At 42.0% G+C, this 24,363-nt stretch overlaps 3 protein-coding genes across 8 annotated transcripts in view; 1 reads left to right on the top strand and 2 right to left on the bottom strand.

The window, feature by feature from the left end:
• DCUN1D3 (defective in cullin neddylation 1 domain containing 3) overlaps positions 1 to 6,819 on the bottom strand; it is an 18,957-nt gene extending 12,138 nt beyond the window's left edge. Inside the window, exon 1 of one of the 3 annotated variants that reach the window (XM_080386700.1) lies at positions 6,679 to 6,819. The gene's annotated coding sequence lies outside the window, so the exon portion shown is untranslated. Of the gene's footprint in view, positions 1 to 6,029; positions 6,631 to 6,678 lie in introns of those variants that run through there. The other 2 variants (XM_080386703.1, XM_080386701.1) reach the window with 2 other exon arrangements.
• LYRM1 (LYR motif containing 1) lies at positions 6,779 to 24,276 on the top strand. Of its 4 annotated transcripts, XR_013927991.1 has the most exons (6): positions 6,790 to 6,918; positions 8,612 to 8,726; positions 14,051 to 14,209; positions 15,247 to 15,339; positions 16,973 to 17,221; positions 24,159 to 24,276. XR_013927991.1 is itself a non-coding variant. In XM_080386715.1 (5 exons), the coding sequence occupies exons 3-5, from the start codon at positions 14,051 to 14,053 to the stop codon at positions 17,087 to 17,089; spliced, it is 369 nt and encodes a 122-aa protein (XP_080242841.1). In that variant the 5' UTR covers positions 6,779 to 6,918; positions 9,011 to 9,210; the 3' UTR covers positions 17,090 to 19,105. The 4 variants fall into 4 exon arrangements, 3 of the variants coding, with proteins under 3 accessions (XP_080242841.1, XP_080242840.1, XP_080242839.1); XM_080386715.1 differs by lacking the exons at positions 8,612 to 8,726; positions 24,159 to 24,276 and adding an exon at positions 9,011 to 9,210 and having other exon boundaries at positions 6,779 to 6,918; positions 16,973 to 19,105; XM_080386713.1 differs by lacking the exon at positions 24,159 to 24,276 and having other exon boundaries at positions 16,973 to 19,105.
• DNAH3 (dynein axonemal heavy chain 3) overlaps positions 20,711 to 24,363 on the bottom strand; it is a 65,774-nt gene continuing 62,121 nt past the window's right edge. Inside the window, exon 60 of the mRNA XM_080386646.1 lies at positions 20,711 to 24,363. Within this exon, the coding sequence (XP_080242772.1) occupies positions 24,010 to 24,363 (354 nt within the window). The 3' untranslated portion in view covers positions 20,711 to 24,009.

Below are 24,363 nucleotides of genomic sequence, written 5' to 3'. Positions count from 1 at the left end.
CTCATGAAAGACACATTCCTTAAGCAGCTTTTTCAGCAGACACCGATGCGTCATCCTCAAATCCCTCCCTTTCTTTTACACTCTCTAACCACACAATACCTTACTTACTGATTACTTCTCATTGTTTTTCCACTTGGCCCCATTAAAAAGTTTTAAATCCTTTCCTATTATGTGCTTCATTCTATTTTATTAGGTGGGTGGAATGATTTGCTAGGATTATGGTGTTTTCACAGAGCGAACCAAAGTCCAGTTAGCTAAATAGCATATAATCTCAGAAGGTGCCTTCAGGTGCTTCTCTAATGTAAATAAATTAATGAACTAATTCACAGAGCAGCAGTACCTCTTTTGAGAATTCTTTCTAGGCTATGAGCAAGACAACAGGTACAGGGGAAATCATGACAGCCAGACAATGTGGCTGTTCAAGATCATGCCACCAGTTTTCAGTAAAGCTGAAACCAGAACCCCAACCAGATTCCATCTGATTCTCTACCTCGTACATACTTAGACATGAACAAACTCGTTTATTTCACTGCACGTAACACAGCCCTGGATGAGTTTGAATCCATCACCTTCAAAAACCAAAGATTCAGTCACTGAACAATTCATCTCTGTCCACTTATAAAATATCAATCTTCCCCCTCTCCCCCGAGATCCCCTTGTCAAAGGCCCTTCAACTTTCAAGGTCCAGCACTTACAAAAAAAGCAAATACTCATCTAATGAGGGGTTGGTGGGTTTTTTCCCTTTAATGTGCAAATTGTAAAAGAATAACCCTTCTGTATTTTTCCAGGGTACACTGTACCTTTTGCGCAGCATGAGAGACCTTTAGCACCTCTATGTATTATGAATAATTAAAGCAGCACATGCCAGGGGAAGAACTATTTTGTGCTCAGACACAACAGGTTCACATCTCTACAGCAAAACTGCAGATTATGGGACCAACAGAAACCATGACCCTCAGGTATCTGACACAGATGCATCCTGCTGTAAGCATCCGAAAGTAGCTGTGCTACAAATATTTACCTTACTCCGTCTGTCAGTTCTGTAAATTAATCTATGAAAAACTGCAACTATCCTATAGCCGAACACAAATAACTTTATAAATAACACCTTGGTCTACAACCTGCTCTGCAACAGAAAAAAAAAAACACATTTAAACTGAGCTAGGTGTGCACAGATTTTCTTTTGCATCAAGTTAGCTAGCAGGCTTCACCTCGAAGCAACCGAAGCACCTTCATCCATTACATTCAGGTAGGAATCACTTGATATCTGTAATAGTAAGATAAGCTTTAGACTAATTGCAATAGGTGAGTACTTTTGTACTTCTTACTGCTCTCAACAATGAGGAAAACACACCAGTCACATAGGAAAAAAGGAAGTCCTTCCAGCAGCTCTGGTTAACAGTGTCCCATCTCCAGCACAAAGCAGCTGTGGGAACTGTGACCCATCCAGCTGCCTAACAGGGCAGCGAAGGGACAAGTCTAAAGACAAGAGCCAAACCGCCTCGTAAGATCACGCGCTCATAAGGAGTTTCCAGAAGGCCTGCCAGCCATCTCAGCAAGTGTAGCAGTTTACAGGTTGCCGGCTGTAGGAATCACTCACTCCATGCAGCTGCGTAGGAACTTCCCCACCAGCTGACCACGTAAATACAGGAATCCTATTTATGTACAAAGAATTGCTCTAAGTGAAAGGACTGATGTCTGAAAGTGCTTTAAGAGTGTATGCTTGGATTTCTAAACTGATTGGAGTTTTTAAAACAGAAAATACATAAAGTCATCCGCAGAGATCCTAGTTCTCTTTACTGATTTGAGTCCTGACTTCCCTATTACAGTGAACGACACTGACACTCCTCACTATACAAAGGATGCTGCAGTATTTGGGTGTTAACTGGATCAATTGCTTCAGAGGAGTTCCTCTGAGTACTTGAGCTTAGGTCATCAGTTACAACAAAGAGCCTCAGCTTTCCTCAAGAAAACTGGTGGCAGCTTAAACTTACACACACATTTAGTTAATGAGTTTTTGCATATCCTGGATTTCACTCGATGTCCTGTGTCTCACAAGAGACATAAGGTGCATACATACCTATCCTCTGCTTCACAACAGATAAATCACTAACTCCAACCACAGGTAACTACTTGAAGCTGGTACACGTCAGACCTTTGGTGCTTCCAGACCACCCATTTATGTGCTGATCCAGAGTACCAGAGACTTTCTGTGCAGACTCATTTGCAATGAAAATATTGAACAGTCAGCATATGACCAAAACCAAGTTTTAGGACATTTGTGTTTGTGAGTCTATTACTAAGCTACACACGCCTCTCAATCACAGGCGTGAAGATGATTCTTCTCTCTCCGTTTCAAATTTAATACAAAGGGATAAGACCGACTGCATTAGATGTTTTAAAGGTGCAGAAGGAAAACTTGCATTTCACTACAAAATTTCAAAGTAAGAACTAAAATCTGTCACTTTCTGCTACTACGTGGATGCAAAAATAAGACTGGTATTTTTCAGGGGGACATAACCATTTTGGTTAAAAAAAACCCACATTCACTAAATAGGAAAAGTAAGGCAACAAGTAACTATGACTGTCATACTGTGGCAGTCTGACTTTCTGGGAATAACACACTGTGACAGAAGGTCAGTAACAGCATTCTCACATTTTGCTAAGTAAGTTTTGTCTTTCACAAAACAGATGTCACAGAGAGAACAACATTCATAACTATTCTTTCTGAGACACCAGAAGATTGTACTAGCTCATTCTCTTCACTGGCATCCTGTCTCATCACCTGTGTATGCTTTTGTGGGTTTCTCTACAGCATTTCTACTTCTGTGAAAGAGTTCTTGAATACCTACAGCTAAGTGGTCCCCTAACCATCACTATTCTAGTAGCAAAACATTGCAATTAAATAGCTTTTACCTAAAATCCAGGTTTTCTGCTTCCTTCGAGCTGCAAGTCATCAGACTGGAGAGATGCCCCCCAAGACACATGGATAAAATGGAGACATAACAAGTCTACATGGGTTAGTTCTCAGATTATCTTTTAGGCAAGCTTTGATTCACTTTCTCTTCCCTTGTTTGCTCTCTTCTGATTAACACAGACATCAGAACCACCACCAAACTGTCACACCAAAGCCACATGTGACAAGGAGAACCTCCTTATGTCACCATAAAAGAATACTGGCATTTATGCAAGGGAAGGCAGAGCTCCCCTTGGGTTTGCCAGCCACCACTGGATGGCCAGTTATCGACAGCTGAGCGGGTCCACAAAACCCTCCTGTGAAAGGGTGAAAACAAGGTACAAGCGAACAATGGGAGCACGTCTGCAAGTCTTGGCTTTTTCTGATCACTCCCTGGGAAGGCTTCAACCCAGATCTGTAATTATCTGACTCAAACTAGAGCCAAAAGAAGCTGGTGTGTGCGTGTAGAAAAAATGAGAGATAGCTGACAGTTTCAAAAGACACACTTGAGACAACTTACTATATAGAAAACACCAAGAAAACCAGCACAGACAGTTTAGTTGTGTCATATGTTTACAGGGGGTAAATTGCAGGTGGCTCGTTACCAGAAAGCAACATTTGTCTTGAACATTTGCCATGAAATTACCATTGTTTCAAGTCAAGTTACTATGTCATTACTGCTGAATAACTTTAAGTATACAATTAATCCATGTCACCAATGCAGATAATCTGCAAAACAGCACAGCCATTTAATTTAGTATTTTTACAAGGAGGAAGGGGGAAGAGACAAAAGAAATTATTAGACTTCCAGTAACCAGCAGACAAAGCCTATTAGTCAGAGGCAAATAAGAGGAAAGGAAGCCAGCGAGATAAGATGCAGACCCCTAGGGAGAAGCAGCCAGAGAGAAGAAGCCCAGGCAGGGAATTCTGATGAAGGCTGTTAAGGGGGTTCCCTCTTATCTTCTTGTCACTACCAAGTCCCTCAAGTATTTACAGATTGTTCTTTCAGTCTCCAAGAATTCTGGCTACCAATCTTCAGCTCCTTCTTTATTTTTAAGAATGAGGATGGAAGAAAGGACTGCTTCTAACACCCCATGCCTCTACTTTTACAGTCTCCTGGTCAGAGCACAAGCTTTCCTGTTACATTCACTATTACAGACCCATTTGCCTAATGGAACAGTAACATTGTTTCTGCACTTTGAAAGTTCTTACAAACCACCCAACCCCACCACCACGGATTTTATAGTGCTCCAAGGCACTAGATTGTATTTATCAACACTTGCCCAGCACCAATGAAGAAAACGGAGTGCTACAGTGTGCGACAGTTCTGAGCACACCTGTACATCATTCTCTGCCATGAGGAAATGCAAGTTTAGAAGAGTCACATCTATCCCCCATTCTTCCAGCCACTTTATACTCTCCTGCCGCAATACAAAACACGACATACTGGATTTTCTCCTGTTCCTTAAGCTGAACCAAAGAAAGCAGCAGAACCAGGCCTCTTCCTCATCCACACACAAATTTGTCAGAACAAGTCCCTTTGTCTTAGAAGTCTGTCAAACTGTCTGACAGCCCCTCTTGCTCAATATATACTGCTTTAACTAATGTCAATGACAGTCTTTGGTCAGCTGTTCTTAGTTTTCTCTCAAAACCACCCGTTCAATTAATCTGATCACCTTTTTTTTTAAATACAATTCATGAGAAATGAAAGCAAGATGTAATTATGAATGAATTTCCAAGATGAACAAATTATAAGAACTACTGACACAAATCAGAATTTGCTATGAACACAACAACGTTAAACTCCAAATTAAAGCAAGAAACCGTGCAGAGAAGGCACCTAGCCCAGCCTTAAAGATCCAGGAGTTGACTACTGATCATATTGCAAGCTATCAGTCTCAAGATGAAAGCAATTTCAAAAGCATCACATCCAGCACTCAAGTAGTATCAAAGCAGTAAGTTTCCCCATTAATAATTTTGTGAAATTTTAAGGATTGTAACCACTCATACCTGCATATAACCTGCTATTACGAAATAATCAGATTTTTAGAAATCATTACAACAGCCGATATTTGCAGCAACTTTGTAAAGCCAGTTGTACTTTGCAAATCTGAACTAATTCAATGCAGATCACAAGCTCTCCTTTTTCTGCTGATAGGCAGAAAATCTTTGCGTTAGACTGCATGCTGCCTTTCATGTAAAGGGCTACGAAGGTTTTCCACAGATGACTAACACACCTGTGTGGGAAAGATTTTAAAGACAGACTACAGAACTGAAAAGAGCATGAAGTCAGACCTCTCTACTTTCACATGAAATCTCAACCAAGGGACTATGTTTCCTTTTCCAAGGATTATCTTTTCCCAGGAAAACACCCAGCGCCGTTCAGATGCACTCGAAAAACAGCAGTACTCCGCCATTCTCGCTCCCCATTGCTAGCCCAAATAAAGCACTAATACCATAGTTACACATTAACTGTTTAACAAAGAGGCTCTCACACAGATAATAAGAGTGTGTTTAGAAGAGATGTCTTTTGATCAACTGTTCTCCCAACAAAAGGGACCGGACCAGGCAGCACAACTGCCACTGCCAGCGAGGCCCGTCTGCAGTTTCCAGAAGGGTAAGGCGGCCCTGTGCTGTGTCTGTGCAGCTACACCCCTTCTTCCCACACACTTAACTGATCACCCCTTTAAATGACGCGTCAGACACTGCCATTTAAAAAAGGGGTTACCAGCTGCGGATCGATGCCGTATTCCGATAACTTGGCATTGGACCGCTCAGTTACCACTGTAACGTTCTGAAGGACAGCATTAGCAGCAGCGTTAACTATTTAAAAGATAATCAATGATTCTTTCCAGCAACCGCAGCACTAATAGGAAAGGCATGTTCTTTCCGCCGGTGCGTGCTGGGAGCACTGGCCGTGCCGGCTGTCCCCATCCCGGGGGGCGGCCGGGGGGGACCCGGGCGGGCTGCAGCCTTCCCGGGAGGGGCAACCGCACCCGGGGCAGGGAGCAGAGCTGGAGCGAGAAGGAAAGTGGCTGCGCGGAGGTGGTACGTTCGCATAAGGAGAAGCTACCTGGCAGCAAGCGGCTCTACAGCTCCTGTCTCCGCCTGCGCCCGGCCCCCGGCCAGCACCCACCGCCCGGCCCCCGGGCACAGCGCGGCGCCGGACAAAGCGGCCGGTTCCCCAGCGCGGGGCCGCCCGCAGCCCGGCGGTGTCAGGGGACGCGCTGGGACCCCCCAAGCGGCACACGGCAAAATAAAAAATATAAACCGGGCGGCGGCGGCGGCAGCAGCGGGGCTCGGGGCAGGCTCGGCCGCGCTGCCCGCCCCACCGCCCCGCCGGCCTGCGCGGAGCGGCACCGGGCACAGCGCCCGCAGCAGCGCCCGGCACCGGACCGGCGGCACCGGGGCAGGCTCCGGCTCCCGGCCGGGCACGCCGGCACCGTCCCAGCGGCTGCCAGTCCCGGCGGCCGGCCGGGTCTGCGGCTCCCGAGGGGGGCTTCGCCGTGAGGGGGCAGCGGCGGCGGCGCGGGGTCCCCGGCGCCCAGCCGGCCCTGGCGGGGCTGAGGGGCAGAGCGGCGGCCCCCGCCACCGCCCGGCCTGCCGGCCGAGCGCCGCAGCCCGGACCGGGCCGAGCCCCGCGCCGTTCCCGCCGCCGTCCCCCCGCCCGCGGCGCCCGCAGCCCGGCGCGGACGGGAAGAGACATGGTCCAAATCACTCACCTCCCCGGCTCCCTGCGAGCCTGCCGCCCCCGCCCCGCATCACTTCCGGGGGCGCGCAGTCAGCTGGCGGCGCCGCGCCCTGACGCAGCGGCAGCGTGCCCGACGCCGTACGCACGGTGAGGGCAGGGAGGGCGACGGGCGGCCGCTTCCTTCGCCCACCGGCGCGGGGGGACGGGGCCCAGCGGGGCGGAACCGCCGCGCGAGGGCGGGGAGCGGGGTCCCGGCGCCCTTCTCCCGAAGGTAAGGCGAGGGGGTGGGGAGCGGGCAGGCCCACTCGCGGGGAAGGGGGAGGGGAGGGGAGGGGAGGGGAGGGGAGGGGAGGGGAGGGGAGGGGAGGGGAGGGGAGAGGAGAGGCTGGCGGCTGGGAGCGTTGGCCAACCCCCTCTGCTTCGCGCGTTGGTTCCGCCCCGCTGCAGGGGGCAGTGCTGCCCCGGCCGCCAGGGGGCAGCAGGGTGCCCGCGCCTGCGGCGCCCCCGGCGGCCGGGCGGCACCGGGCAAAGACGGGGTGAGGCGGGCAGCGCCATCTTAACACCGCCCCCCCCGTGGCGCACAGCGTGTGGGGCGCTGCCAAGCCCCACGGCCGCCCAGCGCCCACCCACATGCTGCTGGCTGAGGCCCTCGCCGGTGTAGGCCTGGCTCCCAGAGCGAGGAAGGTGGCGGCCCCGCTGCCCAGCCCCATCGCGGCTGTGGGGCAGCCCAGCTCCCGGGTGGTGTGGGGAAGGCCCTGTGCGACGTGAGGCCTCAACTGCTGGCCTGGGCCTGCAGCTCATATCAGGGAGGTGTCCTCTGTGCCCCCCCAGGCCTGAGGGCCTTGTCCCCACAGAAACTGGGAGAAGACTCAGGGGCAGATGAAGCGGCGCTTTCCCGGGCCGCACATGCCACTGCCTTCATGCTGGCTGTGAAGCAGGAGGCCCCAAAGGCGGATCCATGCACCATCGGGGGAGTCTGGTGCAAACACTGTCTGAGGCTTTGCTGGCAAAATTGTGAATGAGATTCACACACTTGATTTCCAAAAAACAAATCATTTTTTCAATACATGCCCTGCTATAGTTCATGAACAAAGACTAAAAATCCAATCTATCGATGTCCTGGGACCGAAGCGTTTGGAAACCGAAGCAGTGGGTTCATGAAATGAGTTATATTAAATGACCCACAGAATTAAGTAAGAAAGGGGTTAGGGAGGATTGTTTTTCTACTAGCGTTAATATTTATACCTGTCCTCGAGTTTGGGAGCATTTCCAATGCTGGAAAATATTTCTATTCATGCACTCAGTTGCATTTGGCTCAAAGCCAAGATATGAATAAGGTGCATAAATCCATACTGGCTTTTGTGTTCATGTTGTATCTTTGTATGCTTCTGTATTATATAAGTAAGGCCATCCAAGGATAGACGAGACTTCGTCTTCTCTGCTAAATTTGTTGTACTGCATTAGTAATGCTTGTAATGGATAGAAAACTAAACACAAAGGAGGAGAAAATGGTTCTAAATGGATGAAAGCATGAGCAATATTGTTGCACAAGACTAGGGACAAGTTCATATATCTTTAGAGTTTACCTGGACACTGCATGCTTTTCAGGAGAAAGCTAGGAAATATATAAAGCAATTTTTTTGTTGTTTCCCCTCCTCTTCTCCACGGTCTAAGTCAGCATTTCTGTTCTTCCTGAGGCTACTACAGCACAGGAGCACTCCCAGAGCCAGTCTGTATGTCCTACTAAAACTGCGTAACACCTTGACCACCTCAGACTAAGAAGATGAAAACTCTGTGATCAAAAGCGACTAATTCAGGGTTTCCACTTCCATTTATTCAAATGAAGAGAATGCTGTAGAATTCTAATTTTCTGCAATTTCACTTATTTGAAATTACATAGGAAAACCAGCGGTAAAATCCAAGTCCTTGCTTTTACTATTTGATTGTATTCTCTTTGCATGCAGTTTCCTTTTTCTGATCAAAAGACCACTCCGTAGGGAAGAGAAAGCTTAAAAGAGATCCAGGCTCAGTTAGAAATCCACTAGGATGGCAGAGTTCCCATCCCAGCTGATGAACAGTGTAAGTACAAAGACTTATTCGAGAGGCTGGTTGAGGTGTTGATCATGGCTTCACATCAGGGTTTCAGATCACTTCAATTTGCCAGCAGAAAGATACTGGCATGACAAAATCCAAAACCATGTGAAAGTCCCTTGCTTTCAGGTATTACTAAATAAAGTAAATATAGTAACTTGGTTCTTTTCCACCAAATCTGCACAGATTTATGATTGCAGCTTGTAGATGGAAACAGTGAGAAACATGTGGAGTCAAATTAATCCTTGATGGAAATGTCTTGAAATTTACAGGCTTGTGTCACCGGTGGTAGAAGTGAGGATGTAACACCATCATGGAAGAATATGATCTTTCTTTTTAGTTTGTTTTTCACTACGTGAAGATGGACTATTTTAGCTGTGATTCAAGTTTTGCTATGATTTGGTTTTGGCTGAATCTTAAGTATGAATGTTCGATCAAGAATGAAAATCAAATCAAGTTTGCACTTTGCTAGGTACGTACTGCAGCCACATGTGGTCGATGTTTGCAGGGTACTAGCTGTCACAGGGCACTAAGTCCTTGATTTGAGTTAAGGAAGATAAAATTACTTTTGTGGAAACTGGATTTTGAAATTTAGTATCACTGGAAGGCACGTGACCTGCCTGGCTATCACAGGCATCTGTGACCCCTTCTCTTTTCCCTGTGCCACAGGAACTCATTGTTTCAGTTGTTGTCCCTCAAGGAAATGACAGACCAAATTCATTGCTGCCTTAAAAACCACAGACTCATTTTGGCAGACTTGCACGAAAGATGAATATGGATTACTGACCTCTAGTTGCTGTGGATATCTGTGAAAGGAATGATTGATTATCTGTCGCATTAGCAGCAGGAGAGAGACTGCAAGTCACTCTTCAGCTAAGTAGTGTAATTTAGCGCTTAAAAAAACCCACAATGGCCAGATGCGAGCAATTTTTTGCATCTCTTTAAATAAACATTAGGCAAAGACTGCATTTGGAAATATGAGATACAGATTGCCATATAGGCTGTAGCTGGTGGTGTTCCATACTTCAATGTTGATACAGTATGCTTTTGAATTGTGTCATTTATCTCCCTAACAGAAATGCGATCATAGTTGGATTCAGAAGGCAGTCAGCCCAGCAGTTTGTTATTGTGTCTTTAGGACTCCTTGCCAGTAGCAAAGCAGCTGTCAAATAGAAGTTGTGTTGCTCCTAAATAAAACATTTTACATCTTGAGAAGTTCAAAGCTGCTTTTTTTCAAATTATTTCACACAGAGTTCTGTTCCCCACTGTCTCCTCCCCTGAGCAAATATGGTTTCAGCATCAGCACTAAGTGTGTGTTACTAATGTGTGCCCTAGTTAGCTGGGATGTGAAAGAGGAGATCTATTGTTTTAAAATATCCTTTTTTTCCCCATGGGCTATTACTTTCACCCTTTGTTTCCTAAAATCCTCTATGTACTTGCTGCTGGCAGATTTTGTTTAAAGTGAGTAGCTAATGCTTGACTCAAAAACAAAGGATGAAATAAAGCAGACTTACTGCTTCAGCAAAGGAGCGGTGCAGACAGGAGAGCGCTGGACACGCATGCTTAGCCAAGCATCCCTGGCTGGGAAGCAGCTCTAATTTAGCTGCTCCTATATAAGTAGTCAGTCTGTGCAACTTGCCTTCCATCCTAACTGCATTTTCACAGTGCACTATTGGGGTCGCGTTACAGTGCAGTTGACAGATTCCTTTCCTTATAAACTTTTAATTTAAATTCTAAACAAATCTGCAAATAGCAAAAGACAATTGGTGTTTCACTGATTGTTCAGATTATTGAACTTTTAGGTCAGGCATCTAAAAATCCAAATGAATTTTTGTGTGTTTGTTTCCTGAAAGAAAAACTTACTACATTTTATAGTCTAAAGGATTATTTGTTTAAATTAATGATGAAAAAAGTTTGTGTCTTCATCATGCAGTAACTCATTAACTGCTCAAGCCTCCTTTGCAAGTTTGGATACAATGGGATATTTCATGTGCTTGATCTGCATGTTGATAACAGGGGTTTGCATGGAGATCAAAAGAATGATACAACCCTGCATTGTCAGAACTCTGCCACAGCATCCAGCAAATGCTTATTTGGGAAGGCAACGCTTGGCTTCCCTCCAAAGGCTTAATTCGAACAATCAGCTCAAAACCAGCCTGCAATCTGCCACTTTTCCCATTGATACGTCTGTGTGTCCAGACCTACCTTTGACCTCTCCCGGTTTGTTTTGTTGCAGTAAACACCTGAAATTTGCTCAGCTAATACAACAGCCCTGTACTTTTTGTCAGAAACGCCTGTGGTTAACCTCTGTGGGCTGCATTCTGCAATAAAATGAAGGGTGGTAGAAGTTAAACAATGGGTGTGACTACCACAAGATGAGTGTTAGTGGGAAGGTGGTGTAACATCCATTTAGCATTCCAGAGATGTGAAATATAATTATGATTTAAATGCCGAAGATTTAAGTTGCAAGATGAGTAACTACAAGGACATGAAAGCTTCCCTTATCTTCCTTTCTGTCCTACTCACAATCATTTTGCACACCCACAAAACTAATACAAGTAGTGTTACTTGATGAAGTTACACCTGATACATGACTTGTACCATCACTTACATTTCTGTCGATATGGTCTCTGTTTATACCAAAGAAAAAAATCCCAATCTCATTTACAACATTTTAAATTGGAAGTAATTTTGCTCTTGGTGGGATTATTCCCTGCTTATACTCCCACACAGAATCTGACACAGGATTTGAATTTCTTCCTATTTGCTCTCATCCTTTTCCGTGATAGATGGGGGCCTCTGTCTGTGAAGGGCTCCTCACACCTTCATTTATGCATCTTTGCAGAAATGGTTTATAAGCAGGTCTGTAATGTTAGAAATTGTTGACTAAACGAGCCATGGGAGCAGCTGGTTGCTGAATGTATTTGAAAAGCTGCTTCATATCTTTTACATCATTTAGCATATGTGGGAAGGAGAGCAATAATGTGGTAGTGGAGCCTATACCTAGATGAGGGCTACACAGTTCTGTATGAATTCCAACACCAAGAAATGAAAGAAAAAAATAAGTTCTAGGTGGGGGACCAGAAGCAACTGACAGGGAAAAAATATTGTTGGCTCTGAACTTTTAAACAAAGTCTTTATAAACAGGTTCTTGATATGTTTACAATCCAAAAGCAACAGGTATGATTACATCTCTGAGCAAAGGGCATGCACTGTCCCATGTTGTGGCTTTGGAAATTGTCCCAATGCATAGATCAGAATTTAAACCTGTATTTTAAACATTTTTTTCCCCTGACATTATTCCTCTTGTTTTCTTTATGGACTACATGAAAACCTCAGCTGAAAGTTTCTAGTGCCGTCAGCTGTTATTAGCTGTCAGCAGGGAACAAAGAGTATTACCAGCTCCGCCAGAGCTGACACCTTCAAATAAAAGTAGAGGGGTGAGGCCAGGAGGGGCTTGAGGTGAGGACGTGATTTAGGACTCAGCCTGTGCTAGGTCAGCCCTTGTAATGGAACTATTTATTATCTTTACAAAATATGCACTTGACAAAGGGGAGCAATGATTTTTCAGATACAGAGACATGTGTAGCTTTGTGCGTGACTAATTTTATTGCCTAAAATGGAGCTGTAGAGTGGATAAAGCGAAGCATTTATTCCAAAGTGTTTGATGAGTTGGGACTACCTAGCTATTTTATTGCAGATATTTGTTTCCTAGAAATACCATAAATATTTACTAAAAATGCTTTCTGCTGGGTAGGAAGAATCATTTTTATACCTGGGGTAAAAATATGATTGGTTAAACATTTTAAAATACAAAGAGCAAATTAAAAATGTTCTAAGAATCAGAGAAAACCAATTTTATGTCTGTACTTCTTAAGATCCCTAACAGAGTCATGAATCAACAAAAAGTCTTTAGATATAGCAACAGTTAAGATAAAAAAGGCTAGGATTTAATAGTTTGGGATTTTTTAGCAAAACAAACTACAGCCCCAATCCTGCCTACAGGTTAGCATCTGTAGTTCTGACTTTGGTGAGGAAAAGATGGTGTGACTGACCGAAGCCACAAGAGACTGTTAGGAAATACCAGCGGAGCTGCTGTGGTGGAGGCAGCCACCTGAGAACTGTATGGCCTGAGAAGACTTTGGTCCAAAACCCTTTTACTACTGGCACTAACAGGAATTGCCACAGACTGCACGTTGATGAGCGACAGCCGCATTGCCAAGCTTTCCGCAGCGGTCCGGGTGTCTACAGGTCTGATTTCAGGGTAGATTCAACCACAGTAACTAGAGCTCCAGGGTGGCAAATGGATCCTGTGACAGTCAGAGAATGTCCTGGCCCTGACACTTGTTCCTTGTCATATCCATGTACTTACTTTGCAGTGCTGCTGCATCTTCCATTTGGACAACGAGGTACCTGCGACAGCTGTGGTGTCCCTAAAGTTGAACTCATTGTTTCTGCAAATCTACTCCATGTCAGAAGTGTTGTTATTCCAGCAGTGGAGTTTGTTTCAGGGATATTTGTGGTCTGGCGTGAAACAGTGTCATCACTTACATGATAAAATACTCATTTACATGGAGTAAGAATAGGATTTCATTCTTGATTTCTGACAAAGATTCTTACTGCGCCTGCAGGCTGATTCAGTGGGCTCAGCAGGTACACAGCTCTCTGAAAATCAAGACATTCAGGACTTTCCTAAATCCACAGCTGGTCTGCCTCTCCTGCAGTGCTTAGATAAAATAGCTTTCATCACCTTTTCATCACATCAAACTCCAGCTGAATCATTACTACATACTGTAGTGGTGTCACAAATAAGCTCTGAAATCTACACTGGTTTTCAGCAATATCATGGTGGTTTTATCATGTATCTTTATTCAGAGAGTTCAAGATGCTTTGCAAAGATAGGGTCAGCATTGGTATGACAGCTTCACAGGAAGGGGGATGCTCAGAGTTTCAGTGACTTGCCCAATGTCTGTTGCAAAATAGCAGTGAAATACAACCTGGGCTTTCTTGTACCAGGGTTCTGATTCAGCAGAGCGCTAAAGGAAATGCTTAACTTTGAGCAAGAGCTCAAGCTGTTTGAATGGAGACAGATTTAAGTATCAGTTTAAATACTTTGCTGGATTTTGTCTTCAGCTTTCAACAGCTAATTATTGTTTACAGCTATTTCCGATTTTTTCATATAGCTCAGCATATCTTTAGATGGTAGAAATATTTTTAAACTAATTCAGTTGTGTGGAAAAGTGTACTGCTTGTTGGCCTTTTAGCAACTCAAATGTTAACGCATATGTTTGGGGTTTGTGTTGCTTTTTTAGATGACACCAGTTACTCGACAAGAAGTTCTTGGCCTTTACCGCAAGATATTCCAGATAGCCAAAAAATGGCAGTCGGCATCAGGACAGATAGAAGAAACTATTAAAGAGAAAGAGTACATTAAAAATGAAGCCAAAACATTATTCCGAAAAAACAAAAACGTGAGTGTCCTTACAGTTTTGAATTTCTGAATGGTTCCTCTCTTGCTCTTTGCACTGTCTCAGTGACTGGATACTAAGATATGAACTTAAGAGATGATTGCCCAAAATTTCATTCATCTTAAATGCTGGTGTATTCAGGCAATGGTTCAAATTTCACCCCTGAAATAGTAATAAGAAAACTCAAACCATTTCAGCTCTTCATTAACTACTGTAGAAGTCTAAAAGGTACAGAGCTTTCACTAAAAAAATGCCAAGAAAAAATTAAATTCCAAAGATACTGCCTATGTAATTGAAGCAGTTTTTGATCTTTTAGCAAGTTAGCTAAGTGTATCATTACCCATGCTATGGCAAAGCTCAGTAGCTTCTTACACTTTTTTTTTTTTCCCCCCAAAGCAGCAATTATTGGCACTTCTTTTAAAAGAAGCACTTTTTTTTTTTCTTAAGGAAGAAATTTTAAACGTTCAGAACCCTTTTGTAAGGGGCAATACAGACTCTACGGTAATCAAAGGTCCTTCTTGTAATTAAAGATCACAATACCTATTTTGGTCTGGGACTAAATGCAAGTAATGCAAAATCAAGAAGTGAATTTAAGTCCCAATTTACACCACATTTCTCACTTCAAGGGGAGTTTCTGGATAGGATGATAACAGAATGTAGACTAAGGAGTCTCTTCCCTTTCTCCTCTAGCTACCTTGCAGAGTGACGAATGGGTGAGTGTGGTTTTTCCATGGATGTATTAGTATTTACAAGTATATTGTCTTTTTACAGAGAAAATACCATGTTTGGGTAAAAACTTCCTTCTGTAGCCTCATTCATGACAGCCTCTGGGCCTTAATATCCAGTGCCATCAAGCCCAGAACTGTTGAGTCAACACAAATACTAATGTTACCTTTTATGGATGTGAAAAATACAATCATTGTATCCTTGGGATTGCCAAAAAAAGCTAAAGAAAGTCATGTGGCTGTGCATCATTTACGCTTGAGTTTCCAATTGCTAATTGCTGTACTTGTACAAAAAATTTGTTTGTATGATCTTAGGTAACAGATCCAAAATTGATTAAGCAGTGTATAGAAGAATGTAAGGCAAGAATAGAAATTGGACTTCACTATAACATCCCCTACCCAAGACCTGTGAGTATAAATCTAGTCACAAAGTCTTAAGCTATATCCACTTAGCTCTCACTGGACAATAAAACTGTAAGTTCACATCACTGTCACCACGCTGTGTTTTTTAGATGAGCCAATATTTAAGTGCTGTGCTACATCAGAGCCAAATAAGCCAAATGTATATTGAAATGTTCTCTATCTATCTTACTATGCTGTAAATTGGCTAATTTCTTCTCAAAATAAGAAGTGAAAGCCTAAATAGAGTTGCATGAGCTAAACTCCTAAGGCCTGTGAATATTTAGGCAGTCTTGTCCGACTGATAAATGTAGAAAAAGATTGCAATGGAATCAAATCTGTTAATCTTTCCACATAATAAAAAAGAATGAGAGAATAATATGTCTATCATAGATACAATCATTTTCATAGCCTACATTACTGGTAATTGTTCTCCTGGTCTTATAAAATCAAGTCTTATAAAACCACCTGCCTATGTTGCTGCTTCTTTCCCCCTGTTCCTAGAGAAAAACACGTCCAAGATTACTGACATGCTGGAAGTTGCAGCAATGTCTTCTATTGCATCATTCAATACAGTTTCCTCACTGCCCAGCCACTTCTGTCTGTAGTACTTTATGCTGCCTCCCATAGAGACTTCCTCTCTACTCCTGTTGATTACATTTTCACACCTATAGTTTCCTTATCAAGGCAGTTATGGTCAAAATTATATTGTATCTTCATCAGATGCTTGACTAGAATATGATCACTGTTAGCATCTGTTTCACACAATAGCTTTTTCTTTTTCTCCAATATACAGAATAACTGCACATCTGGCAAACAATGCTCCTAGAAATGGGTTTAAAATGTATGCTCTGCAGTGGCTTCAAAATCCCAAAGGATCAGTCTTAGATCAGCTCTCTCAGACAAACTGGGTAATCATTATTTTTCAGATTCTAGAAATCTCTATTGCTGCTTTAGTCAGTGTTTTTACCACTATTTGCACCTAAACAGCTATCTTACAGGCTGACAGCCTCAGCAACAATAACATCTGACTGCTAACACCTACATTTTTCAATCACTTAAGGGGAACACAGCTGCCTGACTCCCACTAACAGTCTGATGAAATACAAAGACTTTGTCAATCAAAGGGAGAGTCTGTCACCTATTGCTCCCTCTGCTTGTAAAGTCAGTGACATTGATTGTGCATTTTAATATGGTGTATATAACCATGCCAGTAAGGAGGCAGTCTTTCAATACATACAGTTCGGGATTATTTTGTGACTTGTTAGATAGGTATGAAAAAACCGCAGTGCTTTAAGACAATTGTTAGGGTTTTCTAGGTCATACGGTTCTGGAACATTGTCAGGAGTCCTATTTCAATAAGTATTTTATCATTACAGTCTGATATCAAGCTATAGAACGAGGTTACCAAACCCTAGAATATATAGGATTTCAATAAACACAACATTTAGGGGCTCTAAGTTGTATCACTAATCACTCATAGCACTCCTCCTAGAAATCTAATTTCTAAGAGACAGTACAGTTGCCCCCTCCAAAGTGTGAGGAAATTATTTAAAACTCAGTGAAACCTAATCTGTATATATGCCTTCTTTTTCTTGTAGCTTCTCAGTTTGCACCTAACTGGTGGGATTTTCTTTTCCAGATCCATCTGCCTCCTATGGGTCTTGCCCATAAACAAGGCCGTACATTGCGACATCAGGAAAAGTTAAGGAAGATTTCTAAGCCAATATACCTGAAATCCCATGATGAACTTTCATAACCCATCATTTAAGCTGTGGACTGCAATCCAGGTGATTTTTGTGCACAACTGTGAATGAAACTGTCTTGGTCACTTGCTGACACATTTCCTGAGGCCAAAAAGCTAATTGATACATTGCATATGATGGATAAGGTTGGTCTAATATTTATTAAAACCAACTTTCAACCACTGACTAATCAATAAAAGTAACACTTTTCAAGGAGTGAGGTGTGATATGAAGATTACTTTGACATCAGGACAAATTACAGCATGTTTTCAAACTCTGTTAATCTATAGCGGCATTCTCTAGTGGTCTGAGGATTATATATGCTCAATTGTGATTCAAGACAGTGCCTCGTGTAAGGGTCAACAAAAACGAAGAAAGTCCAGGAGAAGCAAGCACAGTGCCTCCTGAGCTTCTACATGCAAGTGCAAATACAGTGACTGCATCATGCAGCTGCACTCCTTTCTCTCCTGTCCCTGCTCTGCCTGTTGTCCCTGGAGAAATGTTCCAGTTTGATGGTATCCTTATGGTGAAGTGTTGTTTCTAAATGGACAGTAGCAAAGAGACAGCAGAAATGCCACCACTCCTTTTGGCTTTTTGCAAACTGCAGAGGAGTGGCCTAGAGCCTCTATGTCAGCTTTTTTCCCCCTTTCCTTTGGAAAGGGTGTGAACATGAAACGCGAAGTTTGGAATGCCATTACACAACTCGGGGTAAAACATTCCAGTCCTGGGTTCCTCATGTACAGACTGACTGAAAACTCTCCCTTCAGGGTATCACGATGGGAGCGAGCTTAAGATGCTTTGGGTGTCCACGGTGCGTTTTTACATGGTTAGCTTTTCCACATAATCATCACACTGGCTTTCTCAACAATTATTTTAGTGTTAGGTTTTAACTCTTACATTATGGACAGAACCCCCAACTTGAATTCAAGTATCTACAACTATCTCTTCAGTCTCTTAAGTCTGCGGGGTATTTCTGGTTTGCAGATGCCTCGTGAATGGAAGTGAAACAAAATTAATTTCCCCCTCACTGGCCACCAGTCGTTTTGGCTCCTTTTCAGTCCTCTGTTTTTTCCAGGCTGTTTACAAATTCTTTTCAGGGAAGTCAGGGGAGCCTTCTGCCCTTCAGGCTAGAAGTACCACTGAGACCAAGCTGTGGACAAGAGCCACACTGTACTGGGAGACTACATAAGCACAGCCAACAGCTGTGGGTTTAAGGCCAGGTGGTAAAAGCAACAAGCTATTCCAGCTAGAAGCTAATGGTGACAAAAAAGCAAATTTGGAAAATGCAGTGGATATTATTTCCTGTTAAAGTGGGCAAAACCAATGAAATCTCATTTTCTGAGCTCTCCAACTCATCCTAAACTCTCCAAGTCCTAATAGACAAATGGCAAAGAAATATTCTTGTCTACCTTAAAAATAAGTTAAAACTGGTCATGTGTGGAACAAAATGACAGTTCCTCCCCCAGGAATGTACTTGTAAGAATGAAAAAACTACAAGCAGATGAGAAAGTATGAGGAAAAAAGTGAGAACAGCGAGTCAGCACAACAGGTACCGGCTAGCCCAATTTCTCACTACCCTGTATGGCTCCAGTCCACAAAGGTATCTATTCCCATATAATTATTTCCTGGGAATGCCTCATGTGGGAAGTAACATGTAAAATGCCATTGTTCTGCCTGTCAGCGGGAGCTTTGCAAATTTACTGCTGCCAGGAAGACACAAAACTCCTTTAGCCTAGCAAAAGGAGGATGGAATAAAGACAGTAGAAACTAACATGATTATATACACTGCTTAATCCTTCACTGAAAGAAGTCCAAACACAGTCTTTTCCTGCCATTCTGCTATACCAGGGTAGAGACGTGTCAACTGAGCCAAACCAAAATGTGCAGAGACAAGGGTTTTGAATGGAAGCTTAGGCTCATTCTTTGCCATTAAACTATCATGTGAATCTTTTGGATTGTTAAAATTCATGTGGCTAATGAAGGTACTGATGTTGTGACTCATCAGGTGAATAAACAGCTATGTAAATGAGCAGGCTAAATGTACTGTCTATATTATAGTCACAACTCTGTCCTGAGCACGTATTGTAAGATGCAGATTATTTCAATGGAACATCCCTACAATTACAGAAGATTTACACTAAACTGAAATAACAACACAAGTCTGAGTTTATTTCTGAAGGGAAGTATAAATAAGCGATTTTTGAAAGGCTCAAGTAGCCTTAAGTAACTCAAATGAGTATCCACTTGCTTAACTGACAAGCCACTAAGTTGAACTGCAGTAACAGCATTGCATTATTTGAGATGCTTTAACATGCTAGATAGTCCATTAATTTTTTCAAAATAAGTGTTTGAGAAATAATTACCTAGTGCCTGATCCTCATTACTTTCCAGCACAAGAAGGAAAAGACTGAAATTTGTTAAAACCTGAAGCTCTTCAGCTAAAAGGAAGAACTGAACCAACTCTTTTGTCAAGTCAGAAGAGCAAACCCCTTCTTTCACAGCTTAAGTTAAACTCTGTATGGAAAGGAGAAACTGAAATAGAGTTATTTGGTTTTGGAGGTCAAACTGGCAAACTACCATTCTGAGGGAGTTTCACAAAAAAAATTTCATCTGCAACTCAGTCAAACAGGTAGGCAGAGATGTCAGCTGGTACTCATTGTATTAAATTCTAACTTCTGTCAAGAAGTATCCCAACGATGGTGCAATATGTCATTCCTACACATTAATTTTAGTTGCAAAAAGATGTCCTAAAACACTTTGAGTTCTTGAGAGTTTGTAATGCACCAGATCCAAGCACTCACTGTACACTTTCTCCTGCACTTCCTTAACTATCTTTTACTCCTCTTCCAGTAAATACTGTCCCTTTCCAATTTATCACACTAGTCAGGAGGTAACAGAAAAACTTAGAATAAAAGGATGACATTAGCTTTATATTCTTTAGAAATAAGTCCTGAGTTGCATGAACTCTTCTGCACGCTAACTGGTAGTAGTAGTAATTTGTTGGCATGATATCTGGCCTTGAACACTTAAATAATACCTCCTCTCTGGAAATTCTGTCCCTAACTCTATTATTAATAAGGTTGTAACTTATGAAGCCATGCACTTATAAAACCAAATTTAACACTAACATTAGCAAGCGCACAATCATTTAAGAAATGGACCCAGCACCTCCTTACTGAATGTGCCCCCTCAGTGTTGTCTAGGAGTGAGGAAATGCTCATTGAGTTGCAACAGTGACCCAATCTATTCCAAGGGAAGTATCACAGGACTGAAACAGGTTAAAATTAATTATCTGATCTATCTTCCTACTAATAGAAGTTTGTTCTTGTAATACCTGTTAGATCTGGAGAAAATAAGCAGCATGGACATCACTCCCTTGGGGCCCTACTGTGTAGTCATCAGAAATGGTATCAGTAATATCCATCTTTTATCCATAGACAGAAAGGTCATTTATGTGATCATACCTATAAATTAATTTCCAAGAATGCTAATTACAGGAGAGAACTACATCTTTCACTAATGTTTCTAATGTGATTAGGCAAAACATTCCAGCTCATAGGAACTCAAAAGTAGAAGAATTTGGGGCCTTTGTGCTGTCTTTTGCTTTTTCATTGCATAATTTTCCCTTTAACAGCCCAGCAGTGTTAAAATCAACAGACAGAGTATTTTCTGTTTCTGGAATGGATTTTTGTACGGGTGAGGTAAGAGAAAGGTTTCCGTCTCCTAAGAAAATGTACTAACCCTATCTGTCTCACAGCATCCCTAGCTGAAAACATCTCTCTGCTGTTTCTAAGGAAAACATCTCTCTTGCTCCGTAATGTCTATATACTGCATTTTTTGCCATATGCTCTCAGTTATTAGCAAGGCTGTGTATCTATGATTTCCAGTAATTACAGGTATCTCCTGTGATTTGTTTAATGAGAGCTTCTAATTAAGAAACAGAAATACTAAACCTGTAAAGCCAAGAATTCTACTACTACTATTACAAGGTACTTCATTTGTCCAGAAATGTTTCATATTTTTATTATGTCCATCTAACATCTGAATTATCTTTTTTTTTTTAAAAAAAAATGCATCTCAGCCAAGAAACATTGTGAATTGTAATGTTTAGCCAGCTTATCATTCCTCAGGAAGGTCCAGACAATGCTCAGGAAATAAGGTTGGAAAACTCATTTCAAAGAACCACAGAAAAATATCTCTAAGACATATATCCCTCAACAGTAAATTCCAGTACTTTTTCTCCAATAGTAAGGGCAGCCCAGGAAATCACGTGCTTCAGTAATCATGAACTAAAGCAACTCAGCCATGCCTGATCCCTGCTGAAGGGGCAAGCAACAGATGCATGAAGCCTCTTTTCTCTTTTACAGGCTTCTCTCTTACCTATCTATTTTGGTCACATCTGCAAAAGCTTGAAATACATCTTTAATTACATTCTAAGAGATGCCTTCATTGCAGATCTAAACATTAACACAGAAGAAGCATTTAGAAAATGAACACAGTAACAAGGATCTTGCACACAACATAGTACCAAAGCTGCTGTACATTCACAAGAACCACAACTGTGTCATTTAACAACCTATCCATTAGTGCTCGTTCACAAAAAGGTGTTAAAGAGAAACCCACATGGCAAGCTATCCTATTATATTTTCGAACAGTTTAAAAGTTCCTTATCTTCATAAAATGTAATTTAGCTAGCATATACTAGTGAATCTGGCTTTTCATTTAAAATGGTTTAATTTAGAGGGCTGTGTTTGCAAGACTAGCATTATCTGAAGGATGAAGAAACAGTCCTCAAAGTTTAACTTCTCTTCATTTCAGTATTTTAAGAACGATTACTCTGTTTTCACCAGTCACTTGCATGCATACGCTCAAATCTAAATAGAAAGATCCTTTTGAGAGCAGTGACTGATCTGATCAATCCACAGGGCAGGATCTAATGGGCAGGTCCAGCCCCTTTGGCCTGCATGCAAAGCACCTGCAAAAGGAGGGTCATGACTGGATTGTGCTCTCTGATGCCACAGTGACCTAAATACTGATCTGAACTGCTGATGTAATAACAACAAAAATCAGATGCCACCATTTAAAAACACGGTAATTACCACAATGTAAAATATGTAGTAAATTTCAGTTAATTTTAATTACATGACAAGTACAAAGTATCTATGTTACTCTTATGAGGCTAAGAAAAGACAGTTTTTTTAAAGGACTAATTAATTTATTTATAGATCTTCTGAAACTTGATTCTCTTCTCAAAAATCATTGTCAGTTTGGGTGACTGGGCTCTAACATGCATAAACAAGTTTTATTTTTGTTATAGGTGCCAAATATCATTTAGTCTAAATTGTTAAGAGTAGTTTCTTCCTATCAGTAAGCTGAGACACCTGCACATCTCTATCCCCTTTATCAAATAAACAAATATCCATTAAGTGTCCTGACATGACACCTTTGCTGTAGTCACCATGTAACAATAATGATGCACCAAATGCCTGCATACCGTACTGTTAATGAGGCATCAAATATGGTACACATGGTACATGAAAATACTGTACTAATTACCTATGTATATCTTTGTGCAGAGTAGCACTATACAACATACCTATAACACTTCTTATCTGCTTTTTACCATTCTTAAAAGTTACTATTTTATGAGTATCTGTATAAAACAAACCAGTGGTTAATAAACAAATAATGAATGCTGTTTTCAACCAGAAAAGCTAAGCACAACAGATAAATCCTATGAAAAGAACCATATGCTTTAACGAGTAGTAGCGGCATCACTTAATGATTGTAGCAGGATACTAGGAATTGCTGAATTATAGCTGCATATCTTGACTTTGTGCAGCCTCGAGCAAGTCATTAAAATGCTGCAATTTGGGTAATGAAAAAAAAATACAAGATTCCAAATTAGTGGATGTTTATGCAGTGGGTTTTTTTTAAATGTTCGCCTTGATCTTTGTGCTTCTCTTGTAATGTGTACACAACAAGTCTAATGATGCATCTTTAGTACCTTCTTGGCATGCTGTGGGGATTAGTTAATGACTGCACAGCTCTTTGAAGATGTTCAGGCTACTTTATTTTTAATTAATGTTTGCAAGATGCTTTGAGCTTCTCTGATGAAAAGGCTTAAACAACTAAAAATTTTAGATGGTTATTAATCCAACATGCAAGAGGGCAAGACGAGGAAGTAAAAAAAGACTATGAGAGAAAGGAAAGAGCTCCATTTATTAGGCACCTGGAATATGTAGGTAAGTAATACTGAAATTAAAAAAGTTAAGAAAATATGAGACAAGCATACCGCTCTGAGAAATGGCAGGATCCCTATGCATGTGCTGTCTAGAAGTTTTCCATGAAAATTCCAAGGCACATCTTTCAAGGAGTGTCAGTTCCTATAGTTTTATAATACAGCTCTGGCAGTTCATTCTAGCTGAGGATTGGGTTTACGTGTTGACAACAGACTATTCTCTTATCCTTGCTCCTTGCCCTACATACTCCTGGGACACAGAAGTAGTAGGCAAATCCAGAGAGTCTTAATTACATAAGTTGTGCATTAGATTCCCATTAAAATCGGCAGCAAAACTCTTTGGGCCCAATTTCATGGAAGGAAGGAAAAAACAACCACTCTATGATAGCAACTAGGTGGTAATAATAGGATTTCACAAGATTTGTAATGACGTGGGTAGCACAGAGTTTGATGGGAGTTCTGTTCATTCTGATCTATGCAAGGGGATGCCCAGGCCTTTGAAATAAATTTCTGTTTCTAGTGTTCTATTTTCAGTCATTCTTGCTCAGTGGCTGGGAAGGGCTAAAAACCAAAAGATTTGGGAGCTCCTTTGAAGTCAGTAGGAAATCATGATATAAAAAAAGACTGCAGCCATTGGGGAGTAAAATGTATCTTTTAATAACAAAATGCAAGGTTTTTTTGACTTGCGTACTCTCAGTCATCTAACTGGCATAGGGCTGCCACACCTCGATTTATCCAGTGTTTCTGGGGCTTGTCTGAAGGGAGTTCAATTGAGAAAACATAGTTGGTTGAGTGGCCAGTAGTGGATAAGACACCTCTTCTTGCACTTGTCTTGTATACAGGGCATGAATAGATGTTCATGTGAAGAAATGTGGAACTTTCTCCAGGTTTCAGCCAAATTATGGGCAAAGAATCATAAAGGACTTTTGGAAGTGATTCTCCAATTACCAAGGATTCTCTATCCCATCGTGCACCTTCCAAATAAAGGCCTCTCACATAAGCCCCATCTTCTGGAATTTTCTCCATTGTGTGCTCCTGTTTCATCAC

This window comes from Falco punctatus (assembly GCF_963210335.1).
Source record: "Falco punctatus genome assembly, chromosome: 4".
Taxonomy (NCBI): domain Eukaryota; kingdom Metazoa; phylum Chordata; class Aves; order Falconiformes; family Falconidae; genus Falco; species Falco punctatus.
The sequence above is the reverse complement of the archived record's forward strand: the minus strand, read 5'-3'. Positions and strand labels throughout refer to the sequence as shown.

Bases quoted from the DNA above. Each gene is read 5' to 3' on its own strand.
- LYRM1 (XM_080386713.1), top strand. From the start codon at position 8,694: ATGGCAGAGTTCCCATCCCAGCTGATGAACAGT. The intron at 8,727-14,050 runs GTAAGTACAAAG...TTGCTTTTTTAG, and splicing joins CATCCCAGCTGATGAACAGT to ATGACACCAGTTACTCGACA. The intron at 15,340-16,972 runs GTGAGTATAAAT...TTTCTTTTCCAG, and splicing joins ACATCCCCTACCCAAGACCT to ATCCATCTGCCTCCTATGGG.